Source organism: Bos indicus, chromosome 21 (assembly GCF_029378745.1).
Source record: "Bos indicus isolate NIAB-ARS_2022 breed Sahiwal x Tharparkar chromosome 21, NIAB-ARS_B.indTharparkar_mat_pri_1.0, whole genome shotgun sequence".
NCBI classification, from domain to species: Eukaryota; Metazoa; Chordata; class Mammalia; order Artiodactyla; family Bovidae; genus Bos; species Bos indicus.
Genome location: NC_091780.1, coordinates 353,799 through 378,567, shown reverse-complemented (window position 1 = coordinate 378,567; position 24,769 = coordinate 353,799). Strand labels below are relative to the sequence as shown.

Below are 24,769 nucleotides of genomic sequence, written 5' to 3'. Positions count from 1 at the left end.
CCTTCCTTCATTGTATCTGTCTGTTTGACTGAAAACCAGCAATGACACATTTTCTTTCAATCTGGTCTCTCACCCAGGCCTTGGAGTAATATTTCCCCCTTCCCCTCAATAGACTTGGGTTCCAGGGATGAATTATAGTCAGTTGTCCATGATTTTGCAGATGAGGAAACTGAGAGCCAGAGAGGGTGGAGGACTGTACAAGGGAGAATAGGATATCCTTCCAGGAACCCTGGTTCCTGGGTTTTTAATGAGCTTCCCACCCAGCATGGTCATTAATTGGCAAGTGTTGACATTGAGAATAAACTATTGGTGGAAATGTAAAAGGCTTTTTTAAATAATGTGCCTACCAGCCGTGCATCTCATGGAGTATTTTCATTGTACTCCCCAACCCTTGGAAAGTGCTGGGCACAGGGCAGATGCTTCATCATTTTTATTGAATAAGTTCAATTTCACATAATTATATCCATAGTGTCAGCAACACTATGAGGTATATTAGAACAATGATTGTCACAGTTGGTACTTCACAGATCAGTAAAGAAAGAAAACGTTTTATTAGGAAGACTCTAAGAGGATTGCTAAGTTTTAAGTTTATCCCACAAGGATATTTTAAAAAAATGAACCAAATCTTTCCCATCATCACCAAGGCTATCGGATGTCTGTTGAGGAACCCACGCAAGGGAGGTTCTACCTCTTGGGACACCTCTGCTTCAGCATCTCCCTAAGCCAGCAACCTGGGACAGTCGAGTACACTTGAAGTTCCTTCCTTGACCTCAGGAGTTTTTTTTTGGAAGACAATTTTTTGACAGACAGAGGCGGGGGAAGGTTTTGGGATGTTTCAAGTGCAGTCCATTTATTGTGCACTCTATTTCTATTTTTTTCCCCTGGTGGCTCCGTTGGTAAAGAGTCTGCCCACAGTGCAGGAGACCCAGGTTCAGTCCCTGGGTCGGGAAGATCTCCTGGAGAAGGAAATGACAGACCACTCCAGTATTCTTGCCTGAAGAATTCAATGGACTGAGGAGCCTGGTGGGCTACAAAGGGTTGGACACCGCTGAGTGACCGAACACTTATTTCTAGTATTATTTCATCGGCTCCACCTCAGATCACCAGGCATTAGATCCTCGAGGTTGGGGGCCCCTGCTTTAGTTCCCTCTTTCATCTTCTACACAGCTTCAGCCTGCTTCCTCCTCTCTTCCACCTGCAGAACTACCTACTGGGCTTCTCTGAGTGTGACTAAGAGTCTCCTTCCCTCACTTCCTTTCCTCTGAGTCCCTTCTAACTGGGTTTCCCTGATCTCCATTTAGGCACTTTTGCCCCAGGTGGTGCTCGTGGTAAAGACCCTCCCTGCCAATGCAGGAATCCGATCCCTGGGTTGGGAAGATCCCCTGGAGGAGGGCAGGGCAACCCACTCCAGTATTCTTGCCTGGAAAATTCCCATGGACAGAGGAGCCTGGTGGGCTCTGACAGTCAGACGTGACTGAAGTGACTTTTAGCACAGCATACCAGAGGACCTTAGAATTGCAGACTCATATGATAATTCTGGCTCTTTGGAGTCCCTTGTCATTCCATGTGTATGTTAGGGTCAGCTTGTGTATTGCTTCCTAAAGGCCCCGAGAGGGTAACAAGCAGGAAGGCTGGGGGTCTCCAGACAGAGGGAATAGGCTGCAAGTGTCAGACATTTTTTTCTCTCTCTCTTAAGCAGCCGGAGGAAACAAACTAGTGTTACATTTTTTCCCCTTCTCCATACAAATTTAAAAGGAGGTTCTCTGAAAATTCTGTGTTGCCGTGACGATTCCTGGCTCCACCTGAACTTAACTTTTCTCAAACCTTGAGCTAAGCAACGCATTTTTTTCATAAGGAAATGTTTGTCTTAAGCTATGTTAATATACTATGTATTTCCGCTAGACTCTGTCTTCAGGTTGGTTCCCCCTAAAGGCTCAGAACAGACTTGACAAACCAGTATGTCTTACTCATACCTTGTTCTCCTAATCTATGTTAATGAAACTATATATTTGCCTGGAAACCTGCCTTTCTTCAAGATTCATGTCAATCATTTTATGGCCCAGGATGACTCACCTGCTGCCAATGTTATCTCAATGCATGTTGTGGGTGAGGGGCATGGTGTCATTCTCTGAGACATTGCCTTTCTTTCCTTAGCAGACTGCTAGTGGTGTATTGGAGAAGGCAATGGCACCCCACTCCAGTACTTTTGCCTAGAAAATCCCATGGATGGAGGAGTCTGGTAGGCTGCAGTCCATGGGACCACTAGAGTGGGACACGACTGAGTGATTTCACTTTCACTTTTCACTTTCATGCACTGGAGAAGGAAATGGCAACCCACTCCAGTGTTCTTGCCTGGAGAATCCCAGGGACGGGGAAGCCTGGTGGGCTGCCGTCTATGGGGTCGCACAGAGTCAGACACGACGGAAGTGACTTAGCAGTGGCTGTATAATATCTGGCTAAAGACCAGCAGGGGGTATTCTGCACCCATCTGAAGTCTATATCAGCAGCTTTCTCTCTTTTATACTTTAATAAAACTTTATGACACAAAAGCTCTGAGTGATCAAGTCATATTGGATCTTCATTTCAGGTTGAAGATGCATTCCATGGTATTGCCATCTTAAGTCTTTCCATCGCTATGGGATATCTGTACATGTATTCAGGATATTTTTTCAGCAATTGTGTATAATTTCCGGTGTGCCAGTCTTGTCATCCTCGTTACATCCATCGCAAAGTATTTTATTAATGTTGACATTATTGAAAGGGAATTTTTTTTTTTAATTCCTTTTCAGATTATTATTTGCTAGTGTATACAGATAAAACTGTAATCATTCATTTGTATCAGTTTGGACAGCTTGATAGTTGTCTTTACTTTCTTTACTTTGTCATACTTTAAGATTATCCTGGCTCATATATGTACTGCCTTACCCCTAATCTCAGTCATTTATTCAAAGAACTTCTGTCCTTTTATTTTTTTTTTTTAACATTGAATTATTTTTGATTATGCTAGGTCTTTGTTGCTAGATGTCTAGTTGTAGTGAACAGAGCCTGCCCTCTAGTGGCCATGACCTGGCTTCTCATTGCAGCAGTTTCTCTGGTTGCAGAACTTGAGCTCTGGAGCATCCAAGTACTTCAATAGTTGTATGGGGGCTTAGTTGTCCCTGGGCATGTGGAATCTTCTAGCACCAGGGAGTGAACCCATGTTCCCTGCATTGGTAGGCAGATCCTTTACCGTCGGACCACCAGGGACATTTTCTGTTCCCTTTCATTAGAGAATGATATGCAAAACATACATGTAGCAGCTAAATATGCTCAGCTGACCATACTCGGAAATATATACATGTATTCCAGCTTGCCTGTGAACATATTCAGTTAAAGGTGATTTGTGATGATGTCTCCATGGATCTTGTAACCTTTCCTTTCGTTTCTCTATAACTTCCCATTCCAATGGTAAGACACCTGGCTTCCACCACTTGTCATGTATAGAATTCAGTGCTTGTCCCATGTGGTTACTGAAAAAACTGTCAGACTGTCTTCCAAAGGGGGCTGTGCATGCATCCCACCAGTATCTTGAGTATGTTTCTGTAGGATAGTTTACTATCAGTATACCCTCCATGGCCAGGTGTCTATTTCAATCTTTACCAATTATGAATGGGCTTGTTTGTTCTAGTGTTCTTGGACAATTTGAGTACAGATTCTTTGTCAGATATGCATTTTTAAGGAAAACAATTGTATTTATTTTTGGCTGTGTTGGGTCTTCGTGTGTGGGCTTTTCCCTAGTTCGGGTGAGCATGGGCCATAACTAGTGGTGTGGGGGCTTCTCACTACAGTGGCTTCTCTTGTTGTGGGGCACAGGCTCACGGGCTTCAGTGGTTGCAGTATGTGAGCTCGGCATTGTGTCTTCCAGGACCTAGAGCATAGGCTCAGCAGTTGTGGCACACGGGCTCCATAGCATATGGGATCTTCCCATAGCAGGGATCACACCTGCATCTCCAGCACTGGCAAGCAGATTCTTTACCACGGAGCTACCAGGGAAGCCCTCACTTATATTTTTGATTCTAGTTTTCCACACATGTACCTGGTGAGAGAGGCCAGGATCAAGAGGCCTGGCCACTGGGAGTCCTCAGCCACAGTTCTGGCTGTGCCATCCAAAGCTCTGGGGCCTTTGGCAAGCGCCTCAGCTTCCCTGGGACTGTTTCCTCCCCTCAGAAATGCCCTGCTGTTGGACTGTAGCCTGCCAAGCTTCTCTATCCCTGGGATTTCTGAGGCCAGAATACTGGAGGGGTGCCATTGCCTTCTCTACAAGGTAGCATTTGGAAGATATTTTCTCCTGATTGTGGTTTTGATGAAGGAAGGGGGATCCTTCCAGGGCTTGAGAATGGATTCTTGTCTGACACTTGCAAACAAATTGTTTGAGAAGAGGAGTGCCGTCCAAGCGAGAGACTTCACTGGGAAGGGCTATTGGGGCAGAAGACAGGAGGGTGAGGGAAACGGAGAGAACTGCTCTGCCACGTGGCTCACTGTCAAGGATTTATGGTCATTGGGTTAGTTTCTGGTTTGTCTCTTGCCAGTCATTCTGAATCAGGATCCTTCCTGGGGGCACACACATCACTCAGCTGAAATTGATTCCAACGAGGAGGATCCTGGGAAGTTGGTAGGACCTCTAGACTGCAGTCTCCCATCTCTTTTTGACCTCTCCAGAATCCTGGTTGGTGGTAGCTTGTTAGTTCCTTGTTCCTTACCAGGACCTCCTATTGTAAGATGACTCCTGCAAGTGTTTTCTCTTCTTTGTTGCCTGGCAAGGGTGGATGGTCAGTGGTTCATTTAACAGTTTGTCTTTTGGTTCTCTTGAATAAGGTCCTTCACAGAGTAAATGTATAAAATTGTACAAGTCAGTGTTTTAAATAATTTATATTCCTAATTTGGTAAGTTGACTTTTTTGTTGTGTGTTATAACTCATCACCCGACCAAAGGTCATGTAGATCCTTTGTTGTTTTCTAAAATTGTATATTTTTTAAATTGAATTACAGTGTTAGTTGCAAAGTTTGTGTTTCTGTTCATTTCACTTTTTTTTTTAACAGTTATTTATTTTTAGTTGATTGATTGCTGCTTTACAATATTGGTTTGATTTGTCATACATCCACATGAATTAACCATAGGTGTACGTGTGTCCCCTCACTCTTGAATATCTCTCCCACATCCCATCCATCCACACCTCTCTAGGTTATTATAGAGCCCCAGTTTGAGTTTCCTGAGTCATACAGCAAATCCCCACTGGTTGTCTGTTTACAAATGTTGGTGTACATGCATCCATGCTGCTCTCTCCATTCATCTCACCCTCTCCCTCTTGTTCCCTACCCTTGTTAGTAAGTCTGTTCTCTATGTCTGCATCTCCGTTGCTGCTATGTGAACAGATTCGTCAGACCCATCCTTTTCGATTCCATGTTTTTCTCTTTCTGACTGACTTCCCTGTTTAATACGCTCTAGGTTCATCCCCTTCATTAGAACTGACTCAAATTTGTTCCTTTTTATGGCTGCATTCCATACAGGCTCTGATCGTACTTTAGCCATGTTTTGAGGAGGGTCATGGAGCTATTCTGCTCCATTTCAGTTTGGGCTTCCAGTCTCAGTGCTCACAGCAGAGCTGCTTCTGGGTGAGCCTTTTGAGATCTGTGAGGGCAGGGCTGCCTGCTCTTCTCTGGCGGCCCACAGGGGGCGCCAAAACCCCCTCTGACCCGCGGGCGCAGGATGCTTTGCCTTCAGACTGGGCTCGGTGACCAGCTGGCGGCAGTTTTGTCTCCTCAGGGCCCTCAGGGCTCAGGCTTCTGGGTAACGGGGCTGCGTCCTGGCTGAGAGGAGCGGGGTTGCCTCAGTGCCTGCCAGCAGGGCGGCGCTGCAAGAGGGAAAAATGACGATAAAGTAAATGTTTCCTGTGTCCAGCTGAGCGCTGACTGGAGGGCCATCTCAGGACTCAGTGGGGGAAAGAGCTCCATGTGCAAAATGGCAGGTTTTCAGTTTTATTTCTGTCAGATGATCTAGAGGATGACCTTCACTGATGTTCTTCCGAATAGGTGGCCAGTTTTCCTGTCACTGTTTCTTAAGAAGACTGTCCTTTCCTCTTCACTTGTTCCTGGTTTGATTTTCATGAACTGACCACGTACGTGTAGGTTCATTCCTGGGCTCTCTATTCTTTCCTGGAGTCCATGTGTCTGTGTTCCTGCCAGTTCCTCACTGTGGTGGTTACTACAGGTCTGTGATGTAGTTTGAAGTTGGAGAGGAAGATGTCTCCAGCTGTGTTCTTCTTTCTCAGAGTCTTCTTGGCTATTTAAGGTCCTGTTCAATATTAGGAGCCTAATATTTGGAATATTTCTATTTCTGTGAAAAAGGCCATTGAATATTATTTTGTGATTGCAGTCAGTGTATTTGTTGATGGCTTTGGTTGGAATGGACATTTTAATTCCTCATTGTTCCAGTGCATGAGCGTGAAATAGTTTTCTGTTTATTTGTGTTTTCTTTGGTTTCTTATCAGTGCTTTCTAGCTTTCTGACTACTGGTCTTTTATGTCCTTGATTAAGTTTGTTGCTAGATGTTTTATTCTTTTGGATGCAATTATAAGTGGGATTTTCTTAATTTTTGTTTCTGATTGTTATTAATTTATAGAAACACAAATGATTTTTGTATATTGACTGGGATTGTACGTTGTAGTATTTTATATGATTGTAAATTCATTGGAAGTTATTCAACTTTACTGAATGTAATCTAACAACTTTTTGTGAAGTTATGGGGAAACTTTTATTTGTAAAATCTGTTTCTCCTGCAATAGGTCATCCAGAGGACCCAAGGCATGGTGGTTACTAGTAGACTTCCCACAGTACTTCTTCATTCCATGTGGACTCCTTCAAGGGCAGTGAGCATCACAGCTTCCCTTGAACTTTGTCTGGGTAAGTCTTGACCTCTATAGGAAAGTTTCATGCCTTTCTAATCTGATTTTCTTTTACGATATTGACTTGTTTGTTTTGAGACATAATTTACTTTCTGGGAATTTAAACTGTACAGAAAACACCTAGCAATGGGAAAAAGTGCTCACATTTGCCACATCATCTGAAATACTCTATGTGTTTTATCCAAAATGGGTGCATGCTCCAGCAAAACCTGCACATAATCTCCAAAATCAGGAAAATATATCGTTTCTACAGTATAATGTAATCCACAGCCCCACTCATATTTCAGCAATTGTTCAATTGTATGAATATATCTTTTCTTCCCATCCTTTTTTTTTTTTTTTTTTCTTTTTAAGAGTGTAACTGAAATTTTCAGTGATTTGGGCAAACTTGATGTATTTAAAGCAGACGTGAATATGGGATCTGTGTGGCCTTTTCTATATGGATGTTTTTCACTGAAAATGGTTTTAATGTTTATTCATGATACTTGGGGATCCACTGCAATTGGTGCAGGGGCATAAGCCTTATCTCGAGTGGATGGGGAAATCAGTGTCTTTGGCATTGTGGCATGACCCACGAGCGTTCCTGTCAAGTTTCACTGTGAGACCGGCCTCCTCTTGAGGTGCAATGGGAATGTCGGGATTCCTTTCCAGACAAAGCAAAGGAATCGACCCTCATCTCGAGATGAGGAGGGGCAAAGGGGCTCAGATTGAGGTGTGCCGGGAAAATCGGTGTTCCTCTTGAGTGGGAATGGGTATGTCGGGAAACTTCCTGAGTTTCATAAAGGGTGTCGAGTACCGTTTTGAGTTTCAAAAGGGAACATGGGACTTCTCTTGAGATACTGCAGTGGGAAAGGGCCTCATCTCGCATTGAGGGGAGAATCCTGTGGTTTTCCTCGAGGCTTGGTTGGAAGTTTGGGGTTCCTATCAAGTTGCGACGTGGACCTCAGGGTCCCGCTCATATTACCTCAGAGAAGTCAGGTCTCATTTCAAGTTGTGACAGGCACCACGGGATTCCACACAAGTCACTGCAGGGGAAATAGGCCTTGTCTAGACTTGTGTCCAGAAACTCCGTGTTCCTCTCCAGTGGTGACAGGGATCTCGGGATTGCATTCAAGGTTCACCTGGGGAGTCAGGCCTCATCTCGAGTTGAAGCTAAGCACTATGCTCTCCTCTCCAGTTGCAACCAGTACTCCTGGAGCCCTTTGAGTGACCTAAAGGAAGTCAAGCCTCCTATGGAGCTTTGAGAGGGAACTAAGGATTGCTCTTTAGGCCCTGCAGGAAAAGAAGGGCCTCATCTGGCGATGACTGGGGAATCTCGTGGTTTTTCTCGAGTTGTGGTGAGAAGTTTGGGGTTTCTATCGAGTTATGACAGGGAAATCAGGGAACCTCTTGTATTGCCCCAGGGAAGTCCAATCTCCCTTCGAGTTGCGAGGGGGAGCACGGGATTCTTCTCGAGTAACGGCAGGGGAATCGGGCCTCAATTTGCGTTGAAGGGGGAATCTTGAGGTCTTTCCCGATTTGCAGGAGGAAACTTTGGGTTCCCTCGAGTTGCGACGGTGACCTCAGGGAGCTTCTCATGGTGCCTATGGAAAGTCAGGAATCCTTTCGAGTTGTGAGGGGCCTCTCAGGATTCCTCTGGGGTGGGTGCAATGGAAGAGGGCCTCATCTCCAGTTGAGGCGGGAACCTCAGGGTTCCTCTCCTGTTCTGACGTGAATCTCGGGGTGTGTCTGCAGTTTCAAACAGGGAGTCATGTCTCGACTTGTGTTGAGGCATGAAACTCTGCTTTTCTCTCGAGCTGTAAAAGAGGTTTCAGGCCTCCAGTCAAGTTGAATTGGGGGCCTAGGGCTTTTCTCAAGTTTGTAACCAGGGTATCAGTCCTCCCTTCATGTTGTGAGTTGATGCTTGGGGTTCCATTCGAATCGGTGCAAGGGAATCAGGCCTTATCTCGAGTGGATAGGGAAATCCGTGTCTTTCGAATTGTGGCAAGACCACCGTGTTCCTCTCTAGTTTCAAGTTGAGACCAGCCTCCTCTTGAGGGGCGACGGGGAAGTCGGCATTCCTTTCCAGATGAAGCAGGGGAATCGACCCTCATCTCAAGATGAGGAGGGGCAAAGGGGCTCAGATTGAGTTGGGCCGAGATAATCGGTGTTCCTCTTGAGTGAGGTATGTCAGGGAACTTCTTGAGTTGCATAAAGGGTGTTGAGTACCATTTCGAGCCTCAAGAGGGAACGTGGGAGTTCTCTCAAGATGCTGCAGTGGGAAAAGGCCTCATCTCGCTTTGAGGGGAGAATCTCCTGGGGTTTCCCGAGTTGCGGCAGGAAACTCAGGGTTCCTCTCGAGTTGTGACGTGGACTTCAAACCCGCTTGTGTTGCCTCAGGAAAGTCAATTCTCCATTCAAGTTGAGAGGGGCCTCTCGGGATTCCTCTCCAGTCGGTTCAGCGGTATATGGCCTCATCTCGGGTTGAGGCCAGAACCTCAGGGTTCCTCTCCAGTTCTGACATGGATCTTGGGATTCCTATGGAGTGTCAACAGGGGAGTCAGGCCTCGTCTTGTGTGGATATATGGAACTCCGCTTCCCTCTCGAGGTTTCAAAGAGGTGTCAGACTTCCTGTCGAGTGGACCTAGGGGTCTGGGGCTTTTTCTCGAGGTGCCACGGGGCTGTCACACCTCCCTTCGTGTTTTGAGTCGATCCTTGGGGTTCCAGTCAAGTCAGTGCAGGGGAATCAGGCTTATCTGGAGTAATGGGAAATCGGGGTCTTTTCAAATTGAGGCATGTCTCCCGGGGATGCTCTCGAGTTTCAAGGTGAGACCAGCTTCATCTTGAGGGGCAACGGCAATGTTGGGATACCTTTCCCGACGAAGCAGAAGCATCGACCCTCATCTCGAGTTGAGGAGGGGGAAAACGGGGCTCTTCTTGAGTTGTGGCATGAAACTCGGTGTTCCTTGTGAGTGGGGACTGGTATCTCGGGGACCTTCCTGAGTTGTGTCAAGGGTGTCAAGTACCCTTTCACGTTTCAAGAGGGAACGTGGGGTTTCTCTCGAGACACTGCTCTGGAAAAGGGCCTCATTTTGAGTTGACTGGAGAATCTTGTGGTTTTTCTCGAGTTGCAGTGGGAAGCCTGGGGTTCCTCTCAAGTTGTGACAGGGACCTTAGGGACCCGCTCATGATTCCTCATCGAAATCAGGTCTCTTTTCGAGTTGCAAGGGGCACGTCATGATTCCTCTTGAGACACTGCCCGCGAATAGGCCGTGTCTAGATTTCAGTCGGGAAACTCAGTGTTCCTCTCTGGCTGCGACAGGGATCTCGGGCTTCCTATCAAGGTTCATTTAGGGAGTCAGGCCTCCTCTGGTGTTGAAGCATGGAACTCTGCATTCCTCTCGAGTTGTCAAAGTGGTGTCAGGCCTCCAGTGGAGTTCAGGTGGGGAATTTGGGCTTTTTCAAGAGGATAGAGAGGGCCGACAGGCCACCCATCCTGTCGTGAGAGGATACTCGATGTTCCGTTGGATCCGGTGCGGGGGAATCAGGACTTATCTGGAATATGGAGGAACTCAGCATCCTTTTTCCTTCCGGCAGGATCTGCGGGGTTCCACTCGAGACTCAATTGGTTACACAGGCCTCCTCTTGTGGTGCGAGGGGAAGTTGGGATTCCTCTTGAGTTGAAGCAGGGAATTGGCCCTCATCTCCAGATGAGGTGGGACACACAGGGCTCTTCTCCAGTTGTGGCGGGAAACTCGGCTTTCATCTTGAGTTGTGACGGAGATCTCTGGGCCCCCTAGAGTTGCATGAAGGGATTCAAGCCTCCTCTCGAGTTTTGAGAAGGAACTCGGGCTTGCTCTCGAGGCACTGCAGGAGAAAAGGGCCTCATCTTGCGTTGACGGGGGAATCTCGTGGTTTGTCTCGAGTTGCGGTGGGAGGCTTGGGATTCTTCTCCAGGTACCACGGGTAACTCAGGCAGCCTCTCGTGTTGCCTCTGGGAAGCAAGTCTCCATTCGAGTTGCGAGGGTAAGCGCCCGGGTGCTCTGGAGTCACGGCAGGGGAATCAGGCCTCAATTCGAACGGAAGGGGGAATCTCAAGGTGTTTCTGAGTTGTGGCAGGAAGTGTGCGTTCCCTCGAGTTGCCACAGGGACCCTAGGGAGCCTCTCATGTCATCTCTGGGAAGTCAGGAATCCTTTCAAGTTGTGAGGGGCCTCTCGGAATTCCTCTCGAGCTGGTGCAGGCGACTAGGGCCTTGTCTCGAGATGAGACAGGAAACTCAGGGTTCCTCTCCAGTTCTGACAGTGACCTCGGGGTCCCTATGGAGAGTCCACTGGGGAGTCAAACGTCGTCTCATGTTGGGGCGTGGAATTCCCCTTCCCACTCTAGTTGGAATAGGGGTGTCAGGCCTCCTGTCGAGTTGAGGTAGGGATCATTTCTAGAGGTGCCACGGGGCTCTCAGTCATCCCGTTGTGTCGTGAGTTGATACTCAGGGTGGCATTCGTGTCGTTGCAAGGGAATGAGGCCATATCTTGAGTGGATGAGGACATCGGGATTTTTTCGATTGGTGGCACGACCCCTGGAGTTCCTCTTGAGTTTCAAGGTGAGACCGGCCTCCTCCTGAAGTGCGATTTCAACGTCGGAATTCCTTTGCAGACAAAGCAAGGGAATGGGCCCTCATGTCGAGATGAGGAGGGGAAACCTGGGCTCTTCTTGAATTGTGGCGGGAAGCTCGGTGTTCCTCTCTAGTGGAGACGGGTGTGTCGGGGAACTTCTTGAGTTGCCTAAAGGGTGTCAAGTACCCTTTCAAGGCTCAAGAGGGAAGGTGGGATTTCTCTCGAGACGCTGGTGTGGAAAGGGGCCTCATCTCACGTTGAGGGGAGAATTTCCTGTGGTTTCTCGAGTCACAGCAGGAAACTTAGGGATCCTCTCGAGTTGTGACGGGGACCTCAAAACCTCTCATGTTGCCTCAGGAAAGTCATGTCTCCATTCGATTTGCGAGGGGCCTCTTGGGATTCCTCTCCAGTCGGTGCAGAGGCATATGGCCTCATCTCGAGTTGATACCAGAACCTTAGGGTTCCTCTCGAGTTCTGACATGGATCTCGGGGTTCCTATGGAGTCTCAACAGGGGAGTCAGGCCTCGTCTCGTGTGGACACATGGAACTCTGCTTCCCTCTTGAGGTTTCAAAGAGGTGTCAGGCTTCCTGTCGAGTGGAAATAGGGGTCTGGGGCTTTTTCTCAAGGTGCCATGGGGTGTCACACCTTCCTTCATGTTTTGAGTCGATCCTCGGGGTTCCAGTCGAGTCAGTGCAGGGGAATCAGGCTTATCTGGAGTGGCTGGGGAAATCGGGCTCTTTTTGAATTGAGGCATGACTCCCGGATATGAGCTTGAGTTTCAAGATGAGACCGGCCTCCTCTTGATGGGAAACGGCAACGTTGGGATTCCTTTCCTGACGAAGCAGGGGAATCAACCCTAATCTCTAGTTGAGGAGGGGGAAAACGGGGATCTTCTTGAGTTGTGGCATGAAACTCGGTGTTCCTCTCAAGTGGGGATGGGTATCTGGGGGACCTTCCTGAGTTGTGTCAAGGGTGTCAAGTTCCCTTTCACGTTTCAAGAGGGATCGTGGGATTTTTCTCGAGACACTGCTCTGGAAAAGGGACTCATCTGACATTGAGGGGAGAATCTCGTTGTTTTTCTCGAGTAGTGGCCAGAAACTTGGGCTTCCTCTCGAGTTGTGACGGTACCTCAAGGACCCGCTCGTGTTGCATCATCAAAGTCAGGTCTCTTTTCGAGTTGTGAGGGGCACGTCGGGATTCTTCTCAAGCCGCTGCATGCGAATAGGGCCGTGTCTAGAGTTCAGTAGGGAAACTCAGTTTTTCTCTCTGGCAGCGACCGGGATCTCGGGCTTCCTATCAAGGTTCAACTAGGGAGTTAGGCCTTGTCTGGTGTTGAAGCACGAAACTCTGCATTCCTCTCGAGTTGTCAAAGGGGTGTCAGGCCTCCGGTCGAGTTCAGGCACGGAATTTGGGCTTTTTCAATAGGATACGCAAGGCCAACAGGCCTCCCATCCTGTCGTGAGAGGATACTCGGTGTTCCATTGGAGCCGGTGCAGGGAAATCAGGACTTATCTGGTGCGGGGAGCGAGCTCCGCCCCTGGCAAAGGTCATGAGGAAGGAGGCTTGGCATACTCAAAGGCGGGATCAAGCCTCAGGAGTCTCCCTGGAAATTCTCGAGCAATCTACCCCCAAAACCAGAGTCTGCCTACTTTCTGCTTTGTGCTTTCACCTACACCTCTGACTTTACGGGGGGCTGTCCCCCACTACCTCTCTCTGAAAAAAGAGTTAGCTTACAGCTCCAGTTAATAATTCCTGGGTGTGACAGTGTTTCAACCTACAAACTCCCTTGGAAGTCCTCTAGCCTGCCTGAATAGGTTTTTCCGGCCACATGTGATTGCTCAGAGCCTCCAAACTGAGAGGCATGAGGTGTTCTAAACTGTCTAAATACAGATTCCTTTGAGCAGTTAAAAGATTGATTAGAAATTGTATTGGTGAAGGGATTTTCACTTGTTGGGCCAATGTTTGCTGCTAAGTCTCCATATCCCTTATCTGCTGTGTCCCTGGCAGTGTATTGATTAATATAATTGGTGTAAGTAGTAGCTTTAATGTTTGTAACCTGGGACCCTTGAGTTAATTCTTTTTCTTGTTATAGTCCACCACACCTTTGCTCTGTAGGAATGCAACTTTATCTAATGCTTTTTGGAGGCTGGCGCCTGACTTTAGAATAATCACCTTTAGAGAAAAAGGCCTCCGGGCCAGAAGATGATGCAAATCACCTAAACTTTTGCATATGATAAGTTTGCAGGAAGAAAGCCTGGCTTACTGCATGACTCTACCCCTTCCCCCATTATCCTCTATGCATAACTTAAGGTATAAAAACTACTTTGGAAAATAAAGTGCGGGGCCTTGTTCACCGAAACTTGGTCTCACCATGTCGTTCTTTCTCTTACCTTCTGGCTGAATTATTCAGCCTCTTTTCTCCACTGAATTTCCTCACTGAGCTATCCTCATTCTATTACTCTTTATATCCTTAATTAACGTTTAATTAAGCAATTGTTTCCTGATCCTCGCCGACGCCGTCCCCGCTTCGAATTCCCTGGATCCACCGGGGCTGGACCCCGGCAAGTGGCGCCCGAACAGGCTGATTCGAAGGTAGGTACCTCAGAAAAAGTGTTGAGAAAGTGTTGAATTGAAAAAGTGTTGAGAAAGTGTTGAATTTACGGGACGGATAGGCCCCCACCCAGGGTGCCGCGGACCCCCCTGTAGGACAGACAGGGCGAGTAGTGGTGGGAAGTGTTAAAGGGGTTTGAGAGAAAACCCGGTTTTTATTGAAAGTGTCAAAGGGGTTTGAGAGAAAACCCGGTTTTTATTGAAAGTGTCAAAGGGGTTTGAGAGAAAACCCGGTTTCTAGAGTTAAAAGGCCAAAGAAAAGCCTGATCTTTTAAAAGCTAAAAGCTTTATCTTCTATTATACTTAATTTTCTGACATGGGTAACGCTGAAACTAAGAATGGCAACTCTTTATACAAGTAATCTTGAAACTGTTAAAGAGGCTACTGTTAATTTAGATACTTGGGTGAAGGTAAAAAACAACTAAAAACTTATCCTATAAATATGATTTAAAATGTTCTGGACCCTCATCATGAGGCTGTGGGATAGCCTATGGGAGAGGCTATAGCGGTGGATGGTAGTGGGTCTCCACCTTTCTCCACCTTCTGCGCAGATCATATTTTCTGCCATTGACGAAGGAAAGGAGGGAGACTGTGCTGTACCTCTGGAGGAAGGAGAGGGCTTACAGGACGCTGCAGCCGGGCGCCCGGGCGAACCCCCCTCCCCCTCTACACAAACCTTTAAAAATTTATCCAACAATTTGTGATTTAAGGTGACTACTCCACCTCTGCTTGCACCTCCCAGGGCCTAAGAATTCCCCAGTTTACATCCAAAGTCTCCCAGAGCATTGCCTAAAGCTGAAAAAGATAAAAAAGATTTCTTTTAAACAAAGGAGCTTTTAAAGAATACACAATATACAGAGCCTGCTCGTTGCAGAAAAACCCCCTCAGGGGGGCCTCACCCAAGCAAAAAAAAGAAAAAGAAAAAAAAAAAACTGAAAAAGAAAAAAGGAAAGAAAATCGAGAAAGATCTAAAGATAGAGAAAGAGCTAAAGAGTGAAAAGGAGAGGAACAGAGAAGGAAGGAATCAGGGAACGCAGCAAGATTGAGAAAGGAAGAAAGGAAGTTAGAAAAAGAGATACAGAGAGAAAAAGAAGGGAGGAGGGAAGAAAAAGAGAGAAAGAGGGTAAAGGGAAAGAAACGAAGGAAAGAGAAGGGTAGCAAAAAAGCAAGGGGGAGAGAAAAGTGAGAAAGGCAGGAAGAGAAGGAGAGAGAGAGAGAGAGAGACAGTAAGAGACGCTGGGACCCCGTGCCCTGGCGAGCTCCCTCCCCTCTGCGCAAACCTTTAAAAAAAAAACAAACAAACAAAAAAAACTTATCCACCACTTTCTGATTTAAGGCGATTGCTGCCGCCTCCGTTTGCGCCTTCCAGGGCCCAAGAGTTCCCCACTTTGCCCCCAAAGCCTCTCAAAGTGTTGCCTAAGCCTGAGGAAGATAAAAAGTTTTTTGAACAGTGGAGATTTTAAAACAGACTGCTTGCACAATATGCAGTGCTCCTTGGAGAAAACCCCCTGGGGGGGGGGGGGCGGTCTCACCCAGGCTAAGAAAAAATCGGACCGGTAAGGGGATTTAGCAACAATTTTAACCCCTGACTTGCGGTTGCTCCGATTCCAATGGGAGTAGCTGGCCCCCTGCCTGAGGGCATTGTAGGACTTGTGCTAGGATGTAGCTCGCTTTCTTTTCAAGGAATTTGGGTGGTGTATGGTGTAGTAGATTATGATTATATTGGAGAAATTAAAGTTTTGATCCCGCCGCCTACCAAAACTGTGCAAATTAATAAAGGTCAAAGAATAACACAGCTTTTGCTTTTACCTTATCAGACAAGAAAAAACTTGATTTCTCAAGCTAAGAGCCACAGAGTGTTTAGATCTAGTGATCTAGCCTTTTGGGTGCAGGAAATTACAGCTCCAAGGCCTTTAAAAGATCTTTTAATTCAAGAAAATAAAATGTCAGGGCTACTAGACACAGGAACAGACGTCTCAACATTGCTGGGAAAGACTGACCCAACTCCTGGCCAACACATACTACTGAAAATGAGTTGAGATTAGAAAAAGTGGTATGCGGGGTGGGAATGCTGTAGAGAAAAGGGTGAGGGAGAGTTTAAAACCTTGAAGAGTAGTGAGGTCCCCGTTGCTGGAAGTATTCAAGCAAAGATTAGATGGTTGCTTGTCATCTAAAAGGCTATAGACCAGATTTAGATTACAAAACGATAACTGGAGAAGCTTATAAACATGTTGTGCAACACCTCTTTACTTGCTTCTCATATTTAGGTCTGCCAAAAGTTTTAAAAACTGATAATGCCCCTTTGAAGCTGCGGAGAGATCGTTTACTAACTTTAAATGATTTCCAAAATTATTAGGGGACATTAATTGGATACGCCCTCATTTAAAACTGACTACTGCAGATTTAAAGCCTTTGTTTAATTGCTTAAAAAGCGACCCTAATTCCAGTTCTAAGTTGACTAATGAGACAGAGTTGGCTCTTGTTAAAGTAGATGAGACTTGAAATGATCAGTTAATTAGGATTAATATTACCAAAAGATGAAATTAAATTATTCTTGCCATAAAACACACCTACAGGGTGATTGTGACAAAAAGGCCTATTGGTTCCATCTACCAGTGACCCCAAGAAATATAGTTTTATCTTATCCCCGCTTGGTGGCACAATTAATTATAAAAGGAGGAAAAAAAGAGTGTGGAACTTTTTAGAAAAGAAGTAGCAAATATAGTAATTTCACTCAATAAGGATCAACTGCAAGTCTTTTACAAAGTAGTGATGATTGGCAAGTTGCCCTGATAGATTTCAGGGGTCAAATTTTGTTTCATTTGCCCTCAAGCCCCCACAGTAGTTAAAAGTTCAAAAATGTTAGATTGGCAGTTTGAGGATACCTGTGGAACTTTCCAAGCCTATGTAGTTCCTATGCTCCCCTTTACCCTATGGGGGAGGGACATGCTGTCTCAAATAGGAGATACTCAGAGAAGGGTTTTCTCAATTTCTTAGTTATCAACAGGAGGTACAATTAACAATACTTTATATATTGTTATAAATACGTAATATAAATATATTTGCCTAATTACAGTTTGCCTAATTAGATATGGGTATAAATAAAATATAATCAAGGTATACCTAATTCTATTTATAGATCTATACTTAATTAATTTGTATATAAATTAGTATGTATACTATATATGCATATTATATATATACTGTATAATTAAATATATATTGCAGTAATATAATGTGTGTGGCTGATATTAATTGGTATAGATTGATGTGCTGTGATGATATATGTTCTGTATACTGTATAATTATATTATATATGTGTGACATGTATTATTACAGTACATTGGTTTGTGTTGGTTGGTATTAGCTGTGTATGTGTTGTATTGCTGTAATATATATTAATTAACATTAATTATAAAGATTAATTCAAGTATATTATGTCAATAAGTCTATACTTGTTGCCATATATAAATACATTTTGCATTTAGGTATATCTGTATATCAAAATGAGATAAGGAGGTTATACATTTATTATTTAAATTTATAGAGACCTAAACTAAACATTAGACCTAAATTAACATATCTCTAAATTTATATTGTTAAAATGTAAATTTTAAAAATTAAATTGACAACTGCTTGATAATTCCTTTGCCATAAAACCCCCATAGGTGTAATTGGGGTAACCAAACAAAAAATTGGTTTTGTAACAAAACGGCCCCCTAGAGTGGGTCCATCTTCCCGCTCAAACTAAAAATGTAGTGGCTTCTTATCCGGGATTGATAGCTACTTTGATATTAAAGGAAAAAAGCGGAGCATTGAACTATTCGGCAAAGAGCCAGCAGAGATTGTAATTCCATATAATAAGGAACAACTTGATGCTCTTCTAATGTTTGATGAGGATTGGCAGATTGCCATAGGAAATTATTGTGGTCAATTTTTGCATCATTTACCCTCACATGTTTTGTTGAATTTTATGTCCAAACATCCAGTTACTTTTCCTGTCAGATGCTATTCTCCTATTCTAAATGCACAGATAACCTTTACTGACAGGCAGCAAACAGTAAAGCTCCATAGTTACTAAAAATCACCAAAAGGTTTTAGAAACACGGGAAACTTCATCTCAAAGAGCTGAAATAACAGCAGTCATAGAGGCTTTTGCTATGTTTGCAGATGAGGAATTTAACCTTTATTTGGATTCTCAGTATATTGTCAGGTTGTTTCCACACATTAAAACTGCGGTTTTGCCTGAAAGTAAAACTACCATATTTCACTTGTTAAGTAAATTACAGCAACAAATTGGAAAAGAAATAAAATATTTTTCATTGGACACATTCGGGCTCATTCCAGATTGCCCGGCCCTTAAAATGCCTTTAATGATTTGGCTAACTTGTTAACCAGAAATACAGTGGCTACTGTGATTGAGGAGGCCAGAGCCTCTCACTCACTTCATCATCAATATGCTACTGCTTTAAGATATCAATTCCAAATTCCCAGAGAGACTGCTCGAGAGATTGTGCGTTCTTGCCTACACTGCCCCACTGTTTATAATAGTCTACCTATGGGAGTTAATCCTCGCAGTCTCAAACCTAATGTACTCTGGCAAATGGATGTAACTCATGTCTCTTCATTTGGAAAACTGTCCTTTGTTCATGTAACTGTAGATACCTTTTCTCATTTTATTATTGCAACTGCTCGTACCGGAGAGGCAGTTAAAGATGTAATACAACATCTCTTTACTTGTTTTTCATATTTGGGCCTACCAAAAGCCTTGAAAACTGACAATGCTCCTGCTTATACTTCTAAGTCTTTTCAGGAATTTTGTATAAAGTTTCAAATTAAACATAATACAGGCATCCCTTATAATCCCCAGGGACAAGCCATTGTGGAAAGAGCACATCAAACATTAAAAATCCAAATTCAAAAACTAAAAGAAGGGGAGTTTAAGTATAGCTGTCCCCATCAAATCTTGCAACATGCTCTTTTCGTAATAAATATTTGCTCTTTTCGTAATAAATATTCTAAATACTGATCTGGCTGGAACTACTACAATGCTTCGTCATTGGTGCCTGGAGCAATTGAATGCAAAACCATTAGTTAAATGGAAGGACCTCCTCTCCGGACAATGGAAGGGTCCTGACCCATTATTAACTAGCGGTCGAGGATGTGCTTGCATTTTTCCACAGGATGCAGATTCTCCAATTTAGATCCAAGACAGGTTGATTCGCCATGTTGCAGACCCCCAGACATCCAGTTCCCCCATTGCTTCGATCACAAAAGAGGAGCCCGCCGGAAGGGGAGGCAAGATAAACATCGAGATCCTGGCACGACCGGCGGGGCTGCTGCAGCTCGAACTCCAACCAGAAAATAATTCTACTTTATTCTGTTTTGGCTTGTCTACCCTCTCCTTATGTTTTTCTCTTTACCAACGATTCTGGAAAACTTAATGTACATGTGACTTTCACTGGTGGACCCAATGCAGTGACTTGTGAACAATGCATGCTCTCATCTTGTTTAAACCCTCAATATAATGTTTGCTCTTTGGTAGTGTTACAATGTCCACCTTATCTTATGATGTAACCACTTATTGATATAACTATAGTCTTGCTGTGTTACAACAACTACAAGATTTAATGTGATCGTGACAATTTGTGGGTACTTATTTTAGCAATATCAGCTTTAATAGCAGCAATTACGTCTGTTACTGTGGCAGCAATATCATTGACTCAACAAGTGCATACTGCCCAATATGTTGATGCTATGTCTAAAAATGTCTCTTTAACTCTAGCAACACAGGAAGTTATAGATAGAAAATTGGAGATGAGAGTAGACGCCTTAGAAGAGGCAATAATGCATATTGGGACTGAGTTACAGGCTTTAAAAGTGAAAATGGCTCTGTCATGCCACGCTGATTACCAGTGGATATGCGTGACATCTTTAAAGGTAAACGAGACAGATTATGAATGGGAAAAAATCAAAAAACATATCTCAGGTGTTTGCAACAGCTCTGACATTGGCCTGGACTTAGGGAAATTTCATAATCAAATACAGACCCTGGAACACTGTCGACTGGGTTTTACCACCACTGGAGCAGCTAATGACTTATTTCACACCTTCTCTAACTTTACTTCTGGAAAAAACATTCTGTCTAATATCTTTAGTTCTAATTTTGCTTCTCATAATCATTCTTCCTTGTATTGTCAGGATTCTTTGGCAGAACATTCAAAAGCTCGTGACTGAGCTGCATCTGGCTGTTTTAAGAAATAAAAAAGGGGGAGATGTGGGGAGCGAGCTCCGCCCCTGGCAAAGGTCATGAGGAAGGAGGCTTGGCATACGCAAAGGCAGGATCAAGCCTCAGGAGTCTCCCTGGAAATTCTCGAGCAATCTATCCCCAAAACCAGAGTCTGCCTACTTTCTGCTTTGTGCTTTCACCTACACCTCTGACTTTACGGGGGGCTGTCCCCCACTACCTCTCTCTGAAAAAAGAGTTAGCTTACAGCTCCAGTTAATAATTCCTGGGTGTGACAGTGTTTCAACCTACAAACTCCCTTGGAAGTCCTCTAGCCTGCCTGAATAGGTTTTTCCGGCCACATGTGATTGCTCAGAGCCTCCAAACTGAGAGGCATGAGGTGTTCTAAACTGTCTAAATACAGATTCCTTTGAGCAGTTAAAAGATTGATTAGAAATTGTATTGGTGAAGGGATTTTCACTTGTTGGGCCAATGTTTGCTGCTAAGTTTCCATATCCCTTATCTGCTGTGTCCCTGGCAGTGTATTGATTAATATAATTGGTGTAAGTAGTAGCTTTAATGTTTGTAACCTGGGACCCTTGAGTTAATTCTTTTTCTTGTTATAGTCCACCACACCTTTGCTCTGTAGGAATGCAACTTTATCTAATGCTTTTTGGAGGCTGGCGCCTGACTTTAGAATAATCACCTTTAGAGAAAAAGGCCTCCGGGCCAGAAGATGATGCAAATCACCTAAACTTTTGCATATGATAAGTTTGCAGGAAGAAAGCCTGGCTTACTGCATGACTCCACCCCTTCCCCCATTATCCTCTATGCATAACTTAAGGTATAAAAACTACTTTGGAAAATAAAGTGCGGGGCCTTGTTCACCGAAACTTGGTCTCACCATGTCGTTCTTTCTCTTACCTTCTGGCTGAATTATTCAGCCTCTTTTCTCCACTGAATTTCCTCACTGAGCTATCCTCATTCTATTACTCTTTATATCCTTAATTAACGTTTAATTAAGCAATTGTTTCCTGATCCTCGCCGACGCCGTCCCCGCTTCGAATTCCCTGGATCCACCGGGGCTGGACCCCGGCAATCTGGAGCTGAGAGGTAACTTGGTGTCCTCTTTCCATGCGGCAGGATCCGCGGGGTTCCACTCAAGACTCAGTTGCTGACACAGGCCTCCTCTTGTGGTATGAGGGCAAGTTGGGTTTCCTCTTGTGTTGAAGGAGGGAATGGGCCCTCATCTCCAGATTAGGTGGGACACACGGGGCTCTTCTCGAGTTGTGGCGGGAAACTTGACTTTCATCTCGAGTTGTGACTTGGATCTCTGGGCCCCCTTGAGTTGCATGAAGGGAGTGAAGCCTCCTCTCGAGTTTTGACAGGAACTCGGGATTGCTCTCGAGGTGCTGCAGGAGAAAAGGGCCTCATCTCGCGTTGACGGGGGAATCTTGTGGTTTCTCTCGAGTTGGGCAGGAGGCTTGGGATTCCTCTTCAAGTACCATGGGGAACTCAGGCATCCTCTCGTGTTTCTTCAGGGAGTCAAGTTTCCATTTGAGTTGCGAGGGCGAGCGTGGGAGTGCTCTGGAGTCAAGGCAGGGTATCAGGTTTCAATTCATATGGAAGGGGGGATCTCAAGGTGTTTCTCGAGTGCGGCAGGAAGTGTGCATTCCCTCGAGGTCCAACGGGGACCTGAGGGAGCCTCTCATGTTGTCTCTGGGAAGTCAGGAATCCTTTCCAGTCGTGAGGAGCCTCTGGGGATTCCTCTCGAGTTGGTGCAGGCAACTAGGGCCTCATTTTGAGTTGAGGTGTGATACTAAGGGTTCCTCCTCAGCTCTGACAGGGACCTCGGTGTCCCTATGGAGATTCCACTGAGGAGTCAGATGTGGTTGGGGCATGGAACTCCGGAGGAAAAGGGGTTTCAGGCCTCCTGTCAAGTTGAGGTTGGGATCAGGGGATATTTCTAGAGGCACCATGGGGCTCTCAGTCCTGCCTTCGTGTCGTGAGTTGAAACTCGGGGTGACATTCACGTCGTTGCATGGAATGAGGCCTTATGTCGTGCTGACGGGATCATTGGGGTCTATACGAACTGTGGCACGGCCCCTGGAGTTCCTCTCGAGTTTCAAGGCCTCCTCCTGAGGTGCGACGGGAACGTCGGGATTCCTTTGAAGACGAAGCAGGGGATTGGACCCTCATCTCGAGATGTGGAGGGGAAACCGGGGCTTTTCTTCAGTTGTGGCGGGAAGTTGGTGTTCCTCTCGAGTGGAGACAGGTATGTCGGGGAACTTATTGAGTTGCCTAAAGGGTGTCAAGTACCCTTTTGAGGCTCAAGAGTGAAGGTGGGATTTCTCTCGAGATGCTGCAGTGGAAAGGGGCCTCATCTCGCCTTGAAGGGAGAATCTCCTGGGGTTTCTCGAGTTGTGGAGGAACCTTGGGGTTCCTCTCGAGTTGCCACGTGGACCTCAAACCCACTTGTGTTGCCTCAGGAAAGTCAAGTCTCCATTTGAGTTGTGAGGGGCCTCTCGGGATTCCTCTTCATTCGGTGCAGGGGCATAGGGCCTCATCTCGAGTTGAAGCCAGAACCTCAGGGTTCCTCTCCAGTTCTGGCATGGATCTCAGGATTCTTATGGAGTTTCAACATGGGAGTCAGGTCTCTTCTCATGTGGAGACATGGAACTCCACTTCCCTCTCGAGGTTTCAAAGAGGTGTCAGGCTTCCTGTCGAGTGGACCTAGGGGTCTGGGGCTTTTTCTCGAGGTGCCACGGGGCTGTCACACCTCCCTTGTGTTCTGAGTCGATCCTCGGGGTTCCAGTCGAGTCAGTGCAGGGGAATCAGGCTTATCTGGAGTGGCTGGGGAAATCGGGGTCTTTTTGAATTGAGGCATGACTCCCGGGGATGTGCTCGAGTTTCAAGGTGAGACTGGCCTCCTCTTGATGGGAAACGGCAATGCCGGGATTCCTTTCCCGATGAAGCAGGGGTATCGACCCTCATCTCGAGTTGAGGAGGAGGAAAACGGAGTCTTCTTGAGTTGTGGTGTGAAACTCGGTGTTCCTCTCAAGTGGGGACGGGTATCTCGGGGACCTTCCTGAGTTGCATCAAGGGTGTCAAGTTCCCTTTCGCGTTTCAAGAGGGATCGTGGGATTTTTCTAGAGACACTGCTCTGGAAAAGGGCCTCATCTTGCGTTGAGGGGAATCTCGTGGTTTTTCTCGAGTTGAGGCGGGAAGCATCGGGTTCCTCTCGAGCTGCAACAGGGACCTCAGGGAGCCGCTCGTGTTGCTTCAGCGAAGTCAGGTCTCTTTGGAGTTGCGAGGGGCACGTCAGGATTCCTCTCGAGTTGCTGCCCGCCAATAGGGCTGTGTCTAGAGTTCAGTCGGGAAACTCAGTGTTCCTCTATGGTGGCAACAGGGATCTCGGGCTTCCTATCAAGGTTCAACTAGGGAGTCCGGCCTCGTCTGGTGTTGAAGCATGGAACTCTGGATTCCTCTCGGGTTGTCAAAGGGGTGCCAGGCCTCCGGTCGAGCTCAGGCGGGGAATTTGGGCTTTTTCAATAGGATAGGCAGGGCCAACAGGCCTCCCATCCTGTCGTGAGCGGAGATTCGGTGTTCCATTGGAGCCGGTGCAGGGGAATCAGGACTTATCTGGAACTGAGGGGAACTTGGCATCTTTTTCCTTGCAGCAGGATCCACGGGGTTCCACTCAAGACTCAGTTGCTGACACAGGCCTCCTCTTGTGGTGCGAGGGGAAGTTGGGATTCCTCTTGTGTTGAAGCAGGGAATGGGCCCTCATCTCCAGATGAGATGGGACACACGGGGCTCTTCTCGAGTTTTGGTGGGAAACTCGGTTTTCATCGCGAGTTGTGACAGGAATCTCTGGGCCCCCTTGAGTTGCATGAAGGGAGTCAAACCTCCTCTAGAGTTTTGAGAGGGAATTTGGGATTGCTCTCGAGGTGATGCAGGAAAAAAGGGCCTCATCTCGCATTGGTTGGAGAATCTCATGGTGTGTCTCAAGTTGCAGCAGGAGGCTTGGGATTCCTCTCCATGTACAATGGGGAACTCAGGCAGCCTCTTGTGTTGCCTCAGGGAAGTCAAGTCTACATTCGAGTTGCAAGGGCAAGCGCAGAAGTGCTCTGGAGTTATGGCAGGGGAATCAGGCCTCAATTCACATGGAAGAGTGAATCCCAAGGTGTTTCTCGAATTGCGGCAGGAAGTGTGGGTTCCCGCGAGTTGCCATGGGGACCTGAGGGAGCCTCTCATGTTGTCTCTGGGAAATCAGGGATCCTTTCGAGTTGTGAGTTGCCTCTTGTGATTCCTCTTGAGTTGGTGCAGGCGACTAGGGCCTCATCTCGATTTGAGGTGGGAAACTCAGGGTTCCTCTCCAGCTCTGACAGGGATCTCG

General features: G+C 46.0%; 1 protein-coding gene across 1 annotated transcript in view; it reads left to right on the top strand.

Moving 5' to 3' along the window:
- Positions 1–24,769, top strand: part of LOC139178153 (coiled-coil domain-containing protein 3-like) — a 72,139-nt gene that overhangs the window by 11,563 nt on the left and 35,807 nt on the right. Inside the window, exon 3 of the mRNA XM_070774970.1 lies at positions 6,821–6,938. Within this exon, the coding sequence (XP_070631071.1) occupies positions 6,821–6,938 (118 nt within the window). The remainder of the gene's footprint in view (positions 1–6,820; positions 6,939–24,769) is intronic.